This window comes from Trichechus manatus, unplaced genomic scaffold, assembly GCF_000243295.1.
Source record: "Trichechus manatus latirostris isolate Lorelei unplaced genomic scaffold, TriManLat1.0 scaffold00077, whole genome shotgun sequence".
Classification (NCBI taxonomy): domain Eukaryota; kingdom Metazoa; phylum Chordata; class Mammalia; order Sirenia; family Trichechidae; genus Trichechus; species Trichechus manatus.
The window spans coordinates 12189135-12210060 of NW_004444013.1; the positions used below are offsets into that span (position 1 = coordinate 12189135).

Genomic DNA, 20926 nt, shown 5'->3' on the forward strand with positions numbered 1-20926 from the left:
CATGAGTTATGAGGTTCAGAAGACATGTCCCCTAATACTGTAATACACTGAGATGGTTAGATTCTTTTCTGAATCTGTACTCCCCTGTTCGCCCTATCTTCACAGAAAATACCATATTCTGTCTTGAATTAGAGATTTTTCCACGTTGTCTTTTTGGTAAATGTGATATTGTATTCATAGGATACATAAGTGGTAGTGACATTTCTTGGTCAATAGCTATACAGTGAAATCTGTGAGAGCCAGAACTTGACGGGACTGCTTTGTTTTTCCAGGTCTTGCAAGTTTTCTGACTTTTACAGGGTGCAGTCTTGCCACTTTTCTATCGCTCAGTCTAGCAGAAAATATTTGTGTTTTCCTTCTCTGACAGGTTTCTGCCTTACACAGGTTCTTGCTTTCGCAGGTTTTATCGCGTATGTGCTAAAAAAAATCGGTATGTAGACTTTTTAGTTGCCGTCAAGTCAATTCTGATTCATGGAGCTCATGTGTGTCAGAGTAGAACTGTTACATGGAGTTTTCAGAGCTGTGATCTTTCAGAAGCCGATGGCCAGGCCTGTCTTCCAAGGCACCTCTGGGTAAGTTGGAGCCAACAATCTTTCCACTGTTTGTGCCATGCATGGACTCATGTTATATAGACCAGAGTTTCTTAATAGGCATCAAGGAGTAGGCTTTGGCGACCCGTGGACTCCCTGAAGTTGGAGATATCATTTGAAGTGAGTGTGAGCACAAGTACAGTTTGCTATGTTTTTAGATTCTCAAGATGTTTCCTGGACTCAAAGATGCCTGAGGATGCAGGATGTGTACTTCCTCCAGCACAGAATCCTGAACACAGCAAGTTTCCATAAATATTGAACATAATAGCTCTGTAAAACTGAGTGTTTTGAACTAATTTTTTAATCTGACAAGCCAATGTACCTGGGAGCTTTCTTACACACTTAACTCACTCTTAAGGTCCCTGAGTGGCACAAATGGTTTGCTGTCATCTACTAACCAAAAGGTTGGCAGTTTGAACCCACCCAGTGGCACTTTGGAAGAAAGGCCTGGTGATCTGCTTCCGTAAAGATTACTGCCAAGAAAACCCTATGGAGAAGTTTTACTCTGTAACATATGGGGTAGCCAGGTGTCAGAATCGACTCAGGGGGTAATGGATTTGTGTTTTTTTGTTTATCTCACTCTTGTAAGATTGTATCATTTCTGCTTGTCCTAAATTTTCTTGTCATTATCCTTCCTCTCCCACCAGCCTGGGCTTTGAAATGGGCATGGAAAGTGGGTGTCATTTGTGCTACCTAAACACCATCAGGTTTTCAACAGGCTACTTAGCAGGAAGCAGCCCCAAATAGCATCTTCCAATCCTATTCTTTTTTTAAAAAAAGGAGCCTTCCAATAACTATACTTTTCTAATAGAAAAGAATGTCCTATTAGTTGGGTGAGCTCTCCATCACTGGAGGTGGCAAGCCAATTCTCTATTGACCACTTATGAGAGACATCTAGAAAACTGTGGAAGGTTAGGCTAGACCTTAGAGTCCCACATGTTTCAAGTGTAGAATGGAGAGAACATGGCATCTGCTGGGAGTAGGGTATACAATGACTCTGAGACATTGAGGGTAGTTTGGGGGGATCGTTGGAGGCTGGAGCAGTGGCATGAACTACCATTGATCCCAGATCTCCAGGAGAAGAACACACATTACTCTGGCAGTTACATATGTTTTCCTTCAAACTGGTTGCCAGGTTGGTTTGACTGATGACATCAGAGGCTTCCAACCTTCCTGATTGGATGGACTAAGCTCCGTGGATGCTTGGAGTGGATGTGGATAACAGCATCTTCTCAGAGCTGTTTCCCACTCCTAACTTCTCCCTAGTCTGGAGAAGAGATAACAGGCTTGGGTTCAGCCAGAATATTGAATAGTGGTTTGGACCTATTAGGGCTTAGGTTCTGTAGAAGGGAATAAGTAGTTTGAGAGAAATCATGGCCAGTTGTCAACCAAGTTCCCTGTCTGAGGACCTTAGTCCCCAGCTGAGCTCCTCAGGGTTGATAGAGGATGAAGAAATCCCAGGACCATCAGGTGAGTGGACTGGAGTATGGAGAGATTTTAGAGGGTTAACTAGTAATGAGAAAGGGGTAGGGAAGTTAGGAAGGAGTACCTGAGTAGGGTGTGAATAAAAGAAAGGAGGGATTTGAGAGTATAAGAGCTGCAGACACAGACGTCGACATGGAAGGTAAACCTGGGAATCAAGGAAGAAGGGTTAGGAGATGAGATCCAAGGAGGAGAAAAGGGAAACAAGCAGAAGTTCCTCCCTCCCCCCCCTTTTTTTCCTTAATTTGGATAAATTACCTATAATGAAGAAAATTTTTGAGGACAGGGAGATGGAATAATGGCAAGGTGAGTGGGAGCAGATAGGTATTAACAAAGGAGAAACATGGGAAGATGGCTTGGGGAAAGAACAATAGTCTACAAGGCTGGAGAGGATGGAGGGGAGCATTTCTTTCTTGGGTGGGGGAGCTTGGGTAATAGATGGTTGAACTCTAAGGGAAAAAAAAAAGCTTTATACTGTAGCTTCGTTTCTGTTCTCAGCCCCCTGGGTAGAGCCTAACCCCCCGCCTGAGTCTCCTGGCTGGAAGAGGGATTGGTTAACAGCATTAGAGGAGGAGATAGCCGCAGAGGCTGAGGACATCTGGGTCGTAGAGTCACTAAGCGGGCTCAAGATGAAGCTGAAGAAGCAGCGGGTGTCATCTGTGCTGCCTGAGCATCATGAAGTCTTCAACAGGCTGCTTGGTAGGAAGAGACCCCAGATAGCACCCTCCAATCCTACTTCTTTTTTAAAAAGAACTTCCAATAACTACACCTTTCCAATAGAAAAGAATTCCCTGTTAGCTAGCTGAGCACTACATCCCTGGAGGTGGCAAGCCAACTCTATATTGACCACCCATGAGGGACAGCCAGAAAACGATGGAAGATTAGGCTAGACTTGAAATAGGTCTGTACTTGGAATTCGAAAACTTGCTTTCAGCTGGACCCTATGAAATTTATTAACTCTTACCTACCTTTCTGAATCTCTAAATGTCTTCATCTGTACCGGGGGGATAACAAGGCCATCTTCACACCCCAATGTGAACATCAAATGAGAAAATGACCATGAATGACTCTATGTCATCTGAAATGGTACGTTCATGTTCGATTAGGGGCATGATTGTTTATTTAAAGATCTTAATCATGCTCATGTTCTACTGATACCCAGCTTCTTGGAAAACTCAGGATGGGGAGTTATCATCCTTTGCCCAGTGAAATGTTCTCTCTTTTCTTCCCATTGCCCTTACCTTTGGCCACAACCCTGAAACTTCTCCAAGGGAGGCATGGCTCTCCTCTTTGCTCTGGTTAATGCCCACGGCAACCCTGCTCGTTTCCCAAACTAACAGTTGCCTTCTTTTCACAGAGGATCCTGTTGTTAAAAAATTCCTGGCCTGGGACAAAAACCTGAGGGTCTCTGACAAGGTAGCATTCATCGCCATCAAACTCTATTCCTGCACAAACACGTATCCTGGGACGGGGGTGGGGGTGCCTTCTAAACCCACAGTTCTACTCCTCTCTCCCTCTACATTATCTCCAACCTAATGCCTCTTCCTGGCCTCTTCATGACTGGCCAACACCTCTCTCTGGGGTCCTAGAAGGTTCTTGCAGTGTGAATGGGCAGCCCCTGCCTTTGCCCAGGGTCCTTTGGAATTTGAGGCCTAGACCATAGTCTTTCCCTGGATATTGGTCCGTTTGGTTGCTGCCACCTTAAGTCCCAGTCGCCTCTCCTCTCAGTTCCTTGGGATTCCTCTTTGCTCCAGCCTATCAAAGATCCTCCTGATACCAGCCATCCTGAACACACTCCCTCAAACTGTCAGCGCATGCCATCCTGAGAGCATCATGGACTTCCCTTCCTCTGACTTCTCTGATTTGCAACCAACCTACTGATGCCACCCTTCTTCTCCCCAAACAAGTACGCTTGCCCAACACAGGTTCTCTTCCCTGAGCTACAGCCTGTCCCAGCCTCTCATTCCCTGATTTCAAGGTCCTTCCTCTTCTGGGATGTGACCTCTCTCTCGTGGTTTTTCCCTCTCCCCATCAGTATCTCCTGAGCATGGTCATTGCTTACTTTAGCCGGGCTGGCCTCTTTTCCTGGCAGTACCAGCGGATCCATTTCTTCATAGCTCTGTGAGTATTTTGCCTCATTCCATCAACCAATATCCAGTAACCTGGGAGTGTGGACCCAAGTGCCAAGGTGGCACAAGTGTGTTATGATCAGTTACTAACCAAAAGGTTAGCAGTTCAAACTCACCCAGCAGCACTGCGGAAGAAAGGCCTGGTGATCTTCTGTAAAGATCACAGCCAAGAAAACCCAATGGAACAGTTCTACTCTGTAACACATGGGGTCACCATGAGTCAGAATCGACTCAATGGCAATGGGTTTTTTTTGGGGGGGTTGGGAGCATGGGCAGGGGAGAAGTGGGACTCTAACCTTCATCTATTCTTCAACCTATTAGTACTGTTTATTCTGTGTATAAAAATTACGGGAGTTATTTGGGTATAGGGATTATAGTGTTGTGGTTTTTTAAAATACTGTTCCTTTTAAAAACAAACACCCTAATGTCAGTTAAAAAAAATTGAACAAAACATAAAAGCCTCCTAAGAGAAAAGGAAGAAAGAATTGACACCACCATTATTGTTGTTGTTGTTAGTTGTGGTCGACTTTGTCCCTGCCTCATGGTGACCCCATGCACAACATCATAAGTTGCAGACTGAACTGTTGTGATCAGTTGCAGATTGAACTGTTGTGATCCATAGGGTTTTCACTGGCTGATTTTCAGGTAGATTGCCATGCCTTTCTTCCTTGTCTGTCTTAGTCTAGAAGCTCCACTGAAACCTGTTCAGCATCACAACAACACGCTAGCCTCCACCGACAGACACGTAGACACCACCATGCCCCACAAGCAAATAGGCTTGAAACATAGTCATTTCTGCTTCCCTCTGTCTCTCTCTTTCCCATGTCAATGCCACATGTAATTGTCATCTTCTGGCTTCCCACTACAGATACCACGATTCAAGTCCTCCTTACATGACACAGACCTCTTGGAAAACTCTCCCAGGCAAGCGTTTCTTAGTCTCTCCCCAAATCTATCCATCTGTATGTGTTGCCTGAATAGCCTTCTACAACCCAGGTCAATCTACTCACATTTCTCCTTAAAAATTATATTGGCTAATTACTTTCTTAATCAAGTCTAGAGTTCTCAGTTTGAACTCAACATTGCCTATACTCTCCATCAAACTTGTTTACCATTCTGCTATTTCACTATTCCTTCTAAACACTCTGCAGTCTCCCTCCCTCTATTTTTATATTGTGTTTGTTGTCTAGATGTGTTTCATACATGTGTATCAGAAGACAATTACCTATCCTTCAAATCAGTTCAAACACCAAAACCTTCATGATGTCCCCACAGCATTTGGCTAAAATCCTACTACCATATGCTCTTTTGGGTTACAGTTATTTCTTATCTCCTCTGTCCCCTTACAAAATCCCCTGAGACTAGGTACTTGTTGAAGGCAAGTGTTTTAGTTATGTAGTGCTGCTATAACAGAAATATCACAAGTGGGTGGCTTTAACGAACAGAAATTTATTTTCTCACAGTTTAGGTGGCTAGAAGTCTGAATTCAGGGCACTGGCTCTAGGAGAAGGCTCTCTCTCTGTCTGCTCTGGGGGAAGGTCCTTGTCTCAGCTTCTCTAGCCAGCCATCCTCGGAGTTCCTGAGCTTACAGGCTGGTCGGCCTCTTTGTCTTCAGATAGTGTTGATCTTCCCCTTGTGTCTGCCTTCTTCTGCACCTAATCTGCTTTTTTATATCTCAAAAGTGATTGGCTTAAGACATAGCCTATACTATATGGCCTCATTTACCTAACAAACCCTATTTCCAAATGACATTATAACCACAGGCATAGAGGTTAGGATTTACAACACATGTTTTGGGGGGGACACAATTCAATCCATAACAGCCCGTGTCTGCTTTCTTCTGTGCCTAATCTGCTTTTATATCTCAATAGTGATTAGTTTAAAACACACCGTACACTGATATGGCCTAGTTAATGTAACAAAGAAAACCCTACTCCCGAATGAGATCACATCTGTGGGCATAAAAACCAAAAAACCAAACTTGTTGCCGTCGAGTTGATTCCGACTCATGTTGACCCTACAGGACAAAGTAGAACTGCCCCATAGGGTTTCTAAGGAGTGGCTAGTGGATTCGAACTGCCAACCTTTTGGTTAGCAGATGAGCTCTTAACTACTGTGCCACCAGGGCTTCTCCATAGGCATAGGAGCCAGGATTTATAACATATATTTTGGGGAGACACAATTCAATCCATAACAGCAGGTGTTATCCTTTCTGGGAGGCTGACCTCAGGCACAGACCCTCCCTGGTTCTGCTCCTGACAAGCAACCTGACTTCTGTCTCCAGCTACCTGGCCAGCGACATGGAAGAGGACAACCAGGCCCCCAAACAAGCCATTTTTTCGTTCCTCTATGGGAAGAACCGCACCCAGCGCCCATTGTTCCACAAGCTAAGATTTCAATTCGTCAGATCCATGGGCTGGAAGACAAGGGTTTCCAGGGAAGAGTGTGAAGAGGTGGGGCTATGGGGCTTTGGGGAGGGGTCGGGATTGAAGAGGGGGTGGAACGTGAAGGATTGAAGTTGGGATTTGGGGATTGCAAAGAATGGAAGGCTGGACAAGGAGAGGGAGGGACCTATGTGGAGACCATCGTTTTTCAGGGGGCTGCTTGTGTTTTCTGAGGTTCGCTGGTGGCACAGCGGTTAAGTGCTCAACTGCTAACCGAAAGGTCTGTGGTTCGAACCTACCAGCTGATCCAAGGGAGAAAAGACCTGGTGATCCGTTCCCATAAAAATTATAGCCTAGGAAACCCTATGGGGCAGTTCTACTCTGAGATGGACTATGAGTTGAAATCAATTCAATGGCAACAGGTTTAACAGAGTTTGTCTTTCCAGATCCAGGCTTATGACCCGGAGCACTGGGTGTGGGGGCGAGATCGCACCCTCATTCCCTAGAGCTCCCAAAGACCACAGAGGCTCGGGAACATCGGCCTGAGGAGAGGTATGTCTGTGTTCTCACCTGTAGGAACAGGATGATGTATTGTCCATTTAGGAAATATGGGGAACCATTTGCTTCACCCAGAACAAACCCCTCCAAACCACATAACCTTACATACAATGCGTAATAGACCAGTCGGGTGGATGCTCCCTTCACCATCTGAGGCTCCCTGTCAGCCTCACAGTCTCAGATTGACAACCAGTCATAGGCACAGCCTCAGTGAGCCATGCTGGGCACTGGTGAGGCCACTCAGTGGGACCTCAAGAAAACCAGTTTGTCACCAAAGTGTGGATTTGGCCAAAATCATTTAACCCAAAGCAATTGGGCCAAAGAACATCTTTGATGGCGTGCTGATTTTGGTCAAAAGTGAGCATCACTTAGTCATAATTTTCCAGATATTTTCCACATATTCAGTAGCAGATTATTCAATAGGCAAGGTAAGCATGGTGCGTATAGATCATCTGCAGTGAACAATTACACTTTTTTTTTTTTTTTTTTGCCACATCAATGATTCTGCTTCTAGGTATGGCTGGCATCTCTCTGTCTCCCAACCACACAGCACCTTCCTACAGAATCAAAGCCTCTTTTCAAGTTTATAGTCCCTGACAGATTATAATCTGGGACAGATTACCCAGTCAGCCAGGTAAGCATAGGCTTACTTGTGCTTACTTACTACTCTGTAGTGAACAGTTTCACACGTTTTTCACCACCTCTTTGATCACTGCAAATTAGGAAGTAAGCACAAGTAAGCCTGTGCTTACCTTGCCTCTTGGGTAATCAGCCCCTGCATGTATTATGTTTTTACTTTCTCTTTTTAATTCATTTTTGGCCTTTTGTCCCTTAGGGATACCAACTATAGGGATTTATTGATAACAAAGTAAATGTTTAATAATAGGATATTAGATGCAACTGTCCACATATTCAATAGAAGATTAATTATAACTAGGGGGCAGTGGTGGGTCAGTGGTAGAATTCTCACCTTCCATGCAGGACACCCGGATTTGATTCCTGCCCAATACACCTCATGCGCAGCCACCACCCGTCTGTCTGTGGAGGCTTGTGTGCTGTTATGACATTGAAGAGGTTTCAGCGTAGCTTCCAGACTAAAACAGAGTAGGTGGAAAGGCCTGGCGACCTACTTCTGAAAATCAGCCAGTGAAAACCCAATGGATCACAACGGTCTGATCCTGTTGTGCATGGGATCGTCATGAGTCAGGGGCCAACAATTATAACTAACTACATTTTCATTCAAATCTGCTTTCAAACAAATTGCATATGGCCAGATCACTGGTGCCACAGCCATCGTCAGGCCACTTGGAAAGACCATCAGCACATAAACAAGCACACAAACACTCAAAGTCAGATGTTCACACACACAGAATCAACATCGATGGGAACACAGACATCTTGACTCAATTGATGATGTGAAATGAGACCCAGGGAGGAACAACTTAGACTGACCTTTAGTTTGTAAAGATGAAGTCTGGGGTTCAAGGTTGGGCTTAGAATGCGTGGGTATGGCATGGCTTTTACATAGACTAGGGTTATAGATGTATATTTCAAGACGTGAGTCAAAAGTGAGAATTAAGAGTTATGGCTAGGTCTTGAGAGAAATGAGTAAAGCAACTGGCTTTAGAAGAAGGTGTGAGAGTGAAAAGTTGGGAGTAGAATGTGAGGTAGAAGTTGGTTAGGGTTAGTGTAAAACAGAATAATTTTGAAATCTAGAGATGTAATTTATAAATTAAGTTTAAGCCTGAATGTAGAGATTTGGCTACATGATGAAGGCTTGATACAGTTACCCAACTCATTTCATTTTGTGATGAACCTCAAATTATAGAAACTTTCTCCAACTGTGTAAGTATATTTATGCATGTGATTTTTTAAAAATAATATTTTATTGTGTTTTCAGTGAAAGATTATATGTACAGCATATTAGGTTCCCATTTGACAATTTCTATACAAACTGTTCAGTGACACTAGTTGCATTTTTCACAATGTGTCAACATTCCCTTTAATTGCATTCTGGTTGTTCTACTTCTGTGTGTATGTGATTTTTGTGATGACCCTCTAATTATATAAAATTTCCCCAACTGTATATTATGGGTGCATGCATGCACACACACGTGTACTCCTCAGATCACTGGTTGAAAGGGAGTTGTGGGCAGAACCTCAGAAATATGGTGGCTGAGAGAAAATAAGGAAAAGGGCAGGAATTTAAGGAGAAGAGAAGAGAAATTAAAAGAGCAAAAAGGTCATATGGAAAGAATATGCAGAAAGAAATGAAACCAGGACAATTAGGAAAAGGAGAAAAGGGAAGAAAGGAAAGAGACAGAGTGAGCACTTCCTTTCCCCTGACTCAGCCACTCAAGGACCAGTCTTTCCTCTCCTACAATTACGCCTTCTCCCCTCAAGTCTATAGTTAAGGATGTTTGTCAGAATGATCAAAGGTAGAGAAATATTAGCTTTAGGGTAGCTTACTGTTGTTGTCGTTATGTGCTATCGAGTAGGTTCTGACTCACAGTGACCCTACGTACAACAGAACGAAACACTGCCAGGTCCTGCACCATTCTCACAATCGTAGCTATGTTTGGGCCCATTGTTGCAGCCACTGTGTCAGTCCATCTTGTTGAGGATCTCTCTCTTATTCGCTCACCTTCTCCTTTACAGAGTATGATGTCCTTCTCCAGGGACTGGTCCCTCCTGATAACATGTCCAAAGTAAGCAAGTCAAAGTCTAGTCATCCTCACTTCTAAGGAGCATTCTGGCTGTACTTTTTCCAAGTCACATTTGTTCATTCTTCTGGCAGTCCACTGTATATTCAGTATTTTTCCATCAACACCATAATTCAAATGCATCAGTTCTTCTTCAGTCTTCCTTATGAGTTGGAATTGACTCGATGGCAATGGGTTTGGGGTTTATTGGCATGTTAGAGTTACAGAATCGGGGAAAGGATTCAGCGTATGTTTGGTTTAAATATTGTGCACTAGCTAAGCTTAGAAGTAAATATTATAGCTAAACATTAGTATTTGCGGTTAATATTAAGGACAGGAGTCCCTGGGCGGTGGAAATGGTTAATGTGCTTGGTTGCTAACCAAAAGGTTGGAGGTTGGAGTCCACCCAGAGGTGCCTTGGAAGAAAGGTCTGGTGATCTACTTCCGAAAAAGCACCTATTGAAAACCCGCTGGCAAACATGGGGTCATCATGAATTGGGGTTGACTCAATGGCAACTGATATTAGGCATTAGGCATCTGGTTTCAATCACAGGGACGTTGACATGGAGTAATTGATGTTTGTAGCACAACTAGAAGTTCAGATCTAAGTAACACAAAAAGACCATGGTGTGAATTTAGTGTAAAGCAGCCTTCTCCAAGTGTGCCCTACACTGTGAGCAGAATCATGTCGAGTCCTTGTTATCAAGCAGATTCTTGGGCCTGACCTTAACAGCATTATGTAACTTCTGGAGTCAGGCTCACCAATGTTCAGGATTCACAATTCGAAACTATTGTTCAGGATTGGGGTTCAGAATGAAGGAGCAGAGATAAAATTGGATATATAAGTGAGCTTAAACGTCCCTGGGTGGCACAAAAAGTTTGTACCCATCTACTAAACTAAAGGTTAGCAGTTGGAACTCACCCAGCGGCACTACAGAATAAATGCCTGGCAATCTGCTTCTGTAAAGATTGCAGCCAAGAAAACCATATGGAGCAGTTCTATTCTGTAACACATGAGGTTGCCATGAGTCAGATTCAACTCCCCTGCACAAGACAACAACAACAAACTCTGGTTAGGATGGATTTAGAATATGAATCATCTTTACATCCTTAAAGTCTGACATTGTCTCTCTTTCTCTTGCTTCCAGATCGCTGGGCTCAGGGGAGATGTGAATCTTTAGCAGGAAGTCAACTCTGCTGAATGAGATATGAGGAATGAAGAGAGGAGCCTCATACAACTAACCTAGAAGAACTCAAGCTCTTCTCCAAGGACTGGATAGAGTTATCATTTCTGTACTCCTAGAAGCTGGGGGGTCCTTCTAGGAGTCTTTGGAGGGACAATGAGAAACCAGGGGTTTTTTTGGTTCTGTTCCTTCCTACTGCACCACCTAAATTTTCCAATTGCTCAGTTCAAATCTCTCCTGAGGTGGAAGCTGGAGGTTCCATTTTGTAAATATATTTAGTTACCATTTGAAGGTGGAGTGTAGGGGCTTAAGTTGGGAAGGGATAACTTTATAAATGTAAAATTAAAGCCATAGGATTGTGATAGACAGCTTAATATATGCCATAAATTGCATTGGTTTATTTTTAAAATGTTGGCCATATAATTATTATATTTATTATAATGTATTATATATTTCAAACCATTCTTATACTTCTAAAGACATGTTCTTTCTATAAAGTTTTATGATAGTTGTTATAGCTGTTATATATATGTAAATATAATTTTGTTTGTATTTTCAAGAGCTATTTTTGTCTTTTTATCTACTGAAAGTTACATATCTAGGTGGTAGTCCCCCAAGTCCTTGTAAACATGAACGTTTTATTTAACGGTTAGTCTTCATTATTGAATTTTGAGAGTTCAGTTTTAATTTTCTAACTTGCTTTGAATATATTTGGGTGTTATTTTAAAGAGGACAGTGCAATGCTTCTCTTGGGGAAATATAATATAGATGAAAAGTCTTTCATCTGCTGATCCTGCAAAACAGATCTTCTCATTGGTTTGGGGAGATTTTCAACTTTCTCCCAGTATCCTCAGTAAGCTCCACTAATTGGGAATTCCCACTGGCCTGTGTGGTCATCCTCGGGGCAACGTTGTTTCCCTGAGCCTGTGATTTGTTCTGCTGATAAACCTTAAAAACAGACAACTCACCATGGGCTGCTCTTATCAGGGACATTCTGTCCAGAAAACTGCTGTAGGCCAGTGGATGCAGAAAATATCTGCTGTAACAGAAAGAACTTTGTGGAGGAGATGCTCAAGAATTTCTGTATAGCATATGTACATACAGAGTTCGTTGCACAATTCAGGACTATTTCCTTGTATTAACATGAATGTGGGGTGCTGATGGTATTACATTGAATTTTACGTTCTGGTTGTGCATGAATTCTGTCTCTTGCGGTTTATCTATGGCTACTACTAACTGATGATATGTGATAACGTGTTTAAAATTTTATACCAGAAGGTGTAGACTGGTAATAAAGATATACATACATGTAATATATATATATATTTAACTTATCTTACTCCATGATATCTTTTCCCAGTTATGTGGACGATGACTCTAATTTCTGTTCTAAATGGCATCATTGAAAAATGCAGCATTTTGTACTAGCAATATTTGTATTCTGTGCAGCCTCTGAAAACCATTTTATATAGCTCATTGGCAATCTCCTACTGTTTCCAACAGATGAACTGTTTCCCACCCAGATAAGAGAACAAATGACAGTATGTATTAGGTTCTCTTTTCCTAAATAAAAATACAAAGACTCTAAACGGTAATCGAGACTTTTTTTTTAATCTTCTGTATTTTTCCATTAAAAAAAAAAAAGTCTTCCCACTTTCAAGATGTGTGTGATAGGCCTGGGTTGCTTGCTTGCTATCAAATGATGTTGTTGCTTAATGGGATTGTGGTTATTTAACCACATTTCTGAACTTTGAAAAATAATTCTAATTATTTTTCATGTAGAATAAAATGAAGAATAAGAGATGAGGCAGATCTTAAGCAAGAGTCTTGAAGCAGAAAATAAGGAGAGATATTAAGGGAGAAAAGCAGGAAGAGTAGAAAGAAGAAAGCAATCTATATGGGTGGCTGAATAATAATCCAAAATTCGACATGAAGGAAAGATGTCTCAACAAAAGATGCATTTTCAGAAATAGCCCAAGGCAAGGGAACATGTAAAGGCAGTGTTGCTATTTTAATCATAATAGGAGTCCTTCTCACAGCCTCCAATTCCAGTCTCACGTGGGAGATGGGAAATCTAGAACACGCGATAAGAACAAATGAAAGGAAATGACAGTATTGGAGCAATTTCTGAGGAAAAAAAGAGAAGCAGCTAGTTGGAGCTAAAGATGTTAAATAAGATAGTCATGGAGCAGAAAGAACTAGTGCATAAATTATTGCAGAAAGGTAGTTTATGAGATAGGAGCATTAGACAAGATGGGAGTAGCTGAGGAAATGAGCAACTGCGTGATTTAAGTATCAGCTAGAAGCAAAACAAAACTAACATGACACAAACAAGAGGGAAATAAGCTTCCGAGGAAAAAAAAAAGCAACTGAAGAGATACGAATGGGGTCAAAGAAAAAAATAAGACCAGTTTTAAGGGTCTGGGAACGACTGAAGTATGGAATGAGCTAAAGAAAGGAATACGGAATACCTGTCCCTTGGAGTTATGGGTAGTTTGTAGAGAAAGCATCTTCATCACCGTGCGGCTCTGCCCAGGTCTGCAGAATGGTCAGGCTAAGAAGTAGTGATAATGCCTTGGGCTTTCTCTCAAAACTCTGCGGCGCATCTGAATCAACTGGAGGACTTGCTACAACATAGATTGCTGGGCAATCCCCCAGAGATTCTGATTCAAGGATTCTGGGGTAGAGTTTGAGATTCTGCATTTCTAAAAGGTTCCCAGGTGATGATGCTGACGCTGCTGGTCTAGAGACCAGCTTTGAGAACCACTGCTATAGATTGGGGATCGGCAAACATTTTTGTAAAGGGCCAGTTAGTGCATATTTTAGGCTTTGCCACTTCGACTCTCCAGTTGTAGCATGAAAGCAGCCATAGACTACACATAAACGAATGTGGTAGTGTTCCAATAAAGCTTTATTTATAGACATTGAAATTTGAATTTCATATAATTTCATGTGTTATGAATATTATTCTTACTTTTATTTTTTCAGACATTTAGAAACATAAAAATCACTCAGCTCACGGGCCATACAAAAACAGGCTGTACGCAGATTTGTCTCAGGAGTCACAGTTTGGCAAAACCTGCATTAGAAGCTTCCCACTAAAGCCAGGAATTACTCCCACTATTCCTACTAATGACACTATTATTTACGATTTTGTCAGAGATGTTAGCCAGTGCAATCAAAGAAGACACAGCAATTAGAGGAACATGAATTCAAAATAAAGATGTTAAACTATCTCTGTTTGTAAATGGCATGATTGTATATCTAGCAAATCCAAGAGAATCAAGGAACTCTGAAAACAAAAACCAGTCGAAAACCCGTTGCCGTTGAGTCAATTCCGACTCATACCGAAAACTGCCCCATAGTGTTTCCAAGCGGCGCCTAGTGCATTCGAATTGCTGACCTTTTGGTTAGCTGTCGTAGCTCTTAATCACTATGCCCCCAGGGTTTCCAAAAGCAAAAAGAAAACACTGAATTGGGATAAAAGTTAGCATACAGAAATCATTAGCAATAACCAGTTAAGGAATATAACGGAAGAGACGACTGCATTACAATCGCAACAAAAAGTAAAACAGCAGGAAATAAACTTGGCGTGAAATGTGCAAAATCTATACAAACAGGAAAACTTAAAACACATTGGAAATATATAAAATTATACTGAATCAAATGGGAACATGTTCTTGGATAAGAAGCGTCAATATCTTTAAAAAAATTTATTTTCCCTAAGTTAATTTATAATTTTAATATGATCCCAATACAAATTCTAATAGATTTAAATTTTTCCTGGATTTAGGCAAGAAAACTATAAAGTTCATAAGGAAAAATAAATAATAATATCCAGGAAAATCCTGAAGTAGAAGAGCAATTTGGATTGCCTAGCCCTAGTAGATATTAACATGTTATAAAACCTTTGAAACTAAAGTAGGAAAAAAAAAAAACACGAGAAATAGTCCCAACTCTCCTAGCATGCATCGCCTCCTAACAGCTACAAGGTAGAAACATTTAAGACGTTCCCTAAAACGTGTCGTGTTGACTTATGGGAAATGGAATCCTGCTGTTAGTCCTGTTACCTGTCTTGGGCCCGGCGGGCGGGCTTCCAGTGATCTGCGCAAACAGTCCCCGCGCAGCGTGCGTGTTCGCGCATGCGCACTGCCGCCGCGCTGCTCCCGCTTCCGTTCCTTTTGTAGGTCACCGCCCGCCGTATTTCCCAGGTTTTGGCCTCTGGTAGGCGAGAATCCCGGCGCCTGTGGGTGTGGGCGTCGTCTGACGCGGGCAGTAGCCAGGCGAGCGCCGGGCTGTGCTGACACCTCGAGCGGGGGCCCCCAGGCGCGAGGCCCGGAGCCCGCGGTGCTGTGGCCAGAGGGGCTGAGCCGGGCAGTGGTGGCCGCGGCAGGGAAAGCACTCGGTGGGCGGTGGGGTCTCCTTTGGCCCGGACGGTGCGCTCTGGCTCCGCCGACCGCCCCAGGACCGGCCTGTCTGCGTCGCCAGTGGCCCTGGTCTGAGTTTATCCACGGCCCGGCCGAGGCCCCGGGGACGGTGAGTTCCACGGGAGGCCGATTTGGGCCTGGGAGGAGCGTTCCGGCCGAAGTGCACTTGTCCTGTAGGCCCCGACCCAGCTCCTAAAGAACGGGACGACCTCGGTGAGGTGGAAAGGAAGAGACTCAGGAGCAGAGGCTGCGTCTAAGAGATCAGCCCCGAACAGCCTACCCGAGCCATGGGGCGGAAGCTGAGCAGCCCCCGAAGCGGCAGGTCGTGGATCTGCGGGCCTCGAGGCAGTTCTTGATCCTCCTGCCTGAGCGAGCAGCCTTGAGTGAATACGTCCCATGTGAGGACATTCCAGAGTGTGTGATAGTGGGGGGTGTTGACCGCTTCCAGAAGAGACGAGTGCGTTGGGTTTGTGGGCGTGGGGCAGGCTGCCCTGGAAAGGGTCCTGCATGGGGAGATTGGTGAGGACAGGGTTTACTGGAGGCGAAGGGGTCATCAGCCATGATTGAAGACATTGTGTCTGCACTCATTCCTCTGCACGCTAACATCCTTCCTCCTCCTGTCACCCTCTCCAGATTCCAAACGTGTCTCTAAATCCCCATCACCACCTCTGGTCTCTAAGCTTATGCTGATTCCGCCTCAGTTCTGCCCTTGTGGAATCACACAGTGTATTGTAGGAACAGTCTGCAGGGGTTATCTCTTGCTGCCTCATTTGATAGAGGAGTAATTTGGGCCTCAGAAGGTGGGTGACTTGTCCAATGTTCCAGGGTTTGTAGGTGGGATTGCCAATAGTGGAAATTATGAGTCTCCTCTTCCAGGCCAGTGTTCTGCCCAGTATTCTTAATAATTTTATGTGCGGTGGCAACCAAGTTTAATCTGATGTCTTAAAAAACAAAACCGTGCTTTTATGCAATTTACTCTGTTTTTGGTAGCTCCTATTCTCAATTTTTGTGGGTTCTTTGGTTTTAAGCGATTCAAAGAGATAGTAAGAATGTATGTGAGCAGTATAACAGGAGAAATCATTTGTACCTTTTATTTAATGATAAAACACCATTTTATAAAAGGAGGTGATGTTTTTATTCACCAATGGAATCTAACCTATCTAATTACCACATAATCATGTTGAAGTTACAAACGTACAGATGTGTATTTTCTTCATATCACCCTTTTAGCCCCGTCTAGGTTTTCAAAGATCGTTATTTTATTGAGCATTCTTTTGCAGGCGATTCCTGCCTAGGCATGCCAGATTTACTCCTAACTTCAATTTCTTGCTTTTTCACCCCTAGGTCCACCATTGCAGTTCTGTATACTTTTCCAAGAACAGTAGACGATGAACAAATCCCAGGTGAGTTTTCCTGTTTGTTCATATGTTTCTCACTTTGTTTTGTGATGCCTTTTATGGCTTATAAGGATCCATGCTTTAAAATGGGAAAGTGGAAATAGGTAAAAGACACGATCATGTAAAATACAGTTAGAGTGGTAGATCGGCACTAGGAGTGTTCCAAGTTCCTGTGTGTAGGCAGTATGACACTTTAGACCTACTGAAGTTGAGCTCCAAATATGAGTGATGCTCTTGGTAGTCATGTTGTTAGGTGCTGTTGAGTTGGTTCCAACTCATGGCAATCCTATGTACAACAGAATGAAATACTGCCTAGTCCTGCCCCATCCTCACAGTTGTTGCTATGTTTAAGCCCATTGTTGTAGCCACTGTGTCAGTCCATCTTGTTGAGGATCTTTCTCTTATTCGGTGACCCTCTACTTTACTGAGCATGATATCCTCCAGCGACTGGTCCCTCCTGATAACGTGTCCAAAGTAAGTTAGATGAAGTCTTGCCATCCTTGCTTCTAAGGAGCATTCTGACTGTACTTCTTCCAAGACAGTTGTGTTCATTCTTCTGGCAGTCCATGGTGTGTTTAATGTTGTTCACCAACACCGTAATTCAAAGGCATCTGTACTTCTTCAGTCTTCCTTATTCATTGTCCAGCTTTCGCATGCATATGAAACGATTGAAAATACAATGGCTTGGGTCAGGCACACTTTAGTTCTCAAAGTGAGGAAAATACTATCCATTACATAATTTGCATTGACTGTAAGAAGAAACTATTTTTGTTTCTTGTGGGTTTTAAAGGTTTCCCGATGTTGTTGTGTACTATTGAGTCAGTTCCAACTCAGCAACCCTAATGGGATAGAGTAGAACTGCCCCATAGGGTTTCCTAGACTGTAATCCTTATGGGAGCAGATGGCCAGGTCTTTTCTCCCATGGAGCTGCTGGTGGGTTCAAACCACCAACCTTTCAGTTAGCAGCCGAGTGCTTAACCATTGTGCCTCCAGGGCTCCTTTAAAGGTTTCCTAGAACTTGGAAAAATTTCTTTATTAAGGTTAATATAATTGTGGATTGTTTTCCTAATAATAACTGTTATTTCATTATGTGGCTTATACTTATTCCTTATGTAAGTAGGCATATACTGCCCAATGAGAACTCAGTGCATTATAATTTTTCCAGGGACCGAAATACCATGATCCAAGTAGACATATTTCAGTTGTTTAGAGTTTATCCAGGGTTGATACCTAGATCATGGGTTTAATTGCTTATCCTTTAAATATTTCACCATAAACATTTCCATGAGTCTGTTCTTTGGGTTGCACCACAGACAATACAGGAGGTACTCTCTAGTAACGACTTCCAGACTTCCCATTCCCATTTCAACTTTCAGGGTCTTAGTTCTGTCCTCACCACTTCCCTGAACCTGTTAGTCAAACCCAGTGGACATTTTCCAGACCACATCTCCCATGACCATTCTTTGACCTGTGACAACTGTTACTTTTAGTAGCACCATACACCTAGTTCATTTCAAACTACTTTTTTCTTCATAGAGTCTTCCTTTCTTGGCTTTTAAAAAATGTATATATAAATATTTCTGTATATGTCTAAACGATCAAGATTCTTTTTAAAAGGGGATAGGGGTAACCCGCAATACCATTCTTTCTAAATATAGTTAATATGATACTTGGTATTCAGAGTTTCCCAATTTACTGAATTTATTTCAGTCTGTTCTTTTTAATCAGGATACTAATAGAGTCCATACGTTGCAGTGGGTTGGTAAGTCTCTTACGTCTTTTAGTAGCAGTTTTCCCTGCATGTCTGTTGTGTTTTTCTTTGCAGTTTATTTTTGAAAGAAGCTGAGTTATTCATCCTGCAGTTTCCCTCAGTCTGGATTGTGTTCATTGCATTGCCATCATTTTACCTTTAACACATTCTTTATTGCCTGTACACCTTGTAAAATTGGTAGTTAGATCTGGAAGCTTAATCAGATTTATGGTCAGTTCTTCTGGTAAGACTACATTGTACATGGCATTTGTGTACTTTATTCTGGAGACACGTTAGCTTCCTTTGTCTGTTTTCGTGATGCTAGCATCTATTGATATCCATCACCTTGATTGATGTCCGTCAATTCATTATTGTTGTTATTAGTTGCCGTCGAATCGGCTCATGGTTACTCTGTGTATACCAGAACAAAATATTGCCCCAGCCTGCGCCATCTTCATGATTTTTGGTGTATTTGAGTCTATTGTTGCTCCTATTTTTGCTGGCCCTCTTTCAGCAAACGGAATGTTCTTTTCTAGTGACTGGTCTTTCCTGATGATGGGTCCGAAGTAAGTGAGCCGAAGTCTTGCCATCCTCCCTTCTAAGGTGCATTCTGGTTGTATTTCTTCTAAGACTGATACGGTGTTTTTCTGGCAGTCCATGGATATTCAGCATTCTTTGCCAGCACTACAGTTCATATGCATCAATTCTTCTGTCTTCCTTCTTCACTGTCCAGCTTTCACATGCATACAAGGTGTTTGAAAAGACCATGGCTTGGGTCAGGTGCTCCTTAGTCATCAGAGTGACATCTTTGCTTTTTAACACTTTAAAGAGGTCTTTTGTAGCAGATTTGCCCAGTGCAGTACACCATTTGACTTCTTCACTGCTGCTTCCGTGGATATTGATTGTGGATCCAAGTAGAATGAAATGGTTAACAGCTTCAGTTTCTTGTCCGTTCATCTTGATGATGTTTATCAGTTCAGTTGTGAGGATTTTCATTTTAGTGATATTCTAACGCTACCATTTCTTTTTCATGTACTAGCTAGAATACTTTTCCAAAAATAAACATCTCTTATCTGTTTGGCTATGTGGTTCATACAGGAAAGACAATTTTCAAAATACTGAGGAGGCTCCTGACTGGCAGTTTTTTTTCTTTTTTGCTATCATTTTGAACTCTAGGTTTAAACGTTTCTCAAGTGTTTTTAATACATTGAAGTTGTTATTCTCTTCAGTGTTTAGATGGTTCCATCTTTGACCAGGGAGCAACCCTTTAAATTGGTTTCTGAGTCCTTTTGAAACATCCTCTGTATATTTGATAGTATTTTTTTAATTCGGTGTTTTATTTTGAAATATTTTCAAATTAAAAAAAAAACTGCAAGGATTGTACAAGAAACACCATATTTTTACCCCAATGCTCTAATTTTTAGTGTTTTCCATATTTGTTTTGTCATTGTTTCTTTGTGTGTACATATACATATTTTTTATCTTGAACTATTTGAGTATGTTGTACATCATGCTTCTTAGCCTGTAATGTTTCAGACTGTGCTTCCGAAGATGGAGGATATTCTTCTACATGTCCGTGGCACAGTTATTCAATTCAGGAAATTCATGTAATATTTTTATTTAATACACAGTTTATCTTCCAGTTTTGCCAGTTTTCCCCGTAATTTTCTTTATAGTAGGTTTTTTTTTTTTTTTTCCTGGTAGAGAAGGCAGTCCAGAGCCATGAATTACATTTAGCTTCGTGTTTTTTTAAGTCTGTTCAATATGGAATAGTTCTTCCGTGCCATTATAATATTTTAAGAATATAAGTCAAGTATTTTATAGAAGTCCTTCAGTTTAGGTTCCTCTGGTGTTTCTTCATGATTAGATTTAGATTATGAGTTTTTGGTTGGAATACTAAATGAATAATGTATCCTCCTGTTGTTGCATCTGGAGGCACTTCCCTTTTATAGGTAATGTAAATTTTGATTGTTTAAGGCGTTGTTTTGTTTCTTCACCTGTATAAATAACCAGGATTTTTCCTTTTGGATTTAATAACTTGAGTTTGTGTAAATATCCTGTTCCCCATCAGACTCTCTCCCTCCCCTATGATGGTTTCAAAATGAGAATTTTCAACCTCTTTCATTTCTTGTATATTAGCATTTCACTGTAAGGACATGCTTTCCCTTCATCTCACATCCATTCACCCTTCTTTCCTTCATTTCCTCCTTTCCTTCCCTCCCTCCCTCTCATCTGTTGATCCATCCATCATCAACAGGTTAAAATCTATCACAGTCCTGGGGCTGGTGTTTCTGGGCGGGAGGCTGTGTCCGCGGGGGGCGGG

The 20926-nt window shown here is 42.1% G+C and overlaps 2 protein-coding genes across 6 annotated transcripts in view; both read left to right on the plus strand.

Annotated features, from left to right (window-relative positions):
• The first annotated feature begins 1963 nt into the window (after positions 1-1963).
• On the plus strand, positions 1964-7091 carry LOC101349712 (speedy protein E4-like). Its single transcript, XM_004380869.1, has 6 exons — positions 1964-2060; positions 2571-2771; positions 3430-3488; positions 4108-4193; positions 6486-6654; positions 7032-7091. The coding sequence occupies exons 1-6, from the start codon at positions 1964-1966 to the stop codon at positions 7089-7091; spliced, it is 672 nt and encodes a 223-aa protein (XP_004380926.1).
• An 8068-nt stretch (positions 7092-15159) lies between these two features.
• Positions 15160-20926, plus strand: part of RBAK (RB associated KRAB zinc finger) — an 18327-nt gene continuing 12560 nt past the window's right edge. Inside the window, exons 1-2 of one of the 5 annotated variants that reach the window (XM_023735361.1) lie at positions 15160-15253; positions 16801-16859. In XM_023735361.1, the coding sequence (XP_023591129.1) occupies positions 16845-16859 (15 nt within the window). In that variant the 5' untranslated portion in view covers positions 15160-15253; positions 16801-16844. The other 4 variants (XM_023735362.1, XM_023735360.1, XM_023735363.1 and 1 more) reach the window with 4 other exon arrangements.

Bases quoted from the DNA above. Each gene is read 5' to 3' on its own strand.
- LOC101349712 (XM_004380869.1), top strand. From the start codon at position 1,964: ATGGCCAGTTGTCAACCAAGTTCCCTGTCTGAGGACCTTAGTCCCCAG. The intron at 2,061-2,570 runs GTGAGTGGACTG...TTCTGTTCTCAG, and splicing joins AGAAATCCCAGGACCATCAG to CCCCCTGGGTAGAGCCTAAC. The intron at 6,655-7,031 runs GTGGGGCTATGG...TTGTCTTTCCAG, and splicing joins CCAGGGAAGAGTGTGAAGAG to ATCCAGGCTTATGACCCGGA.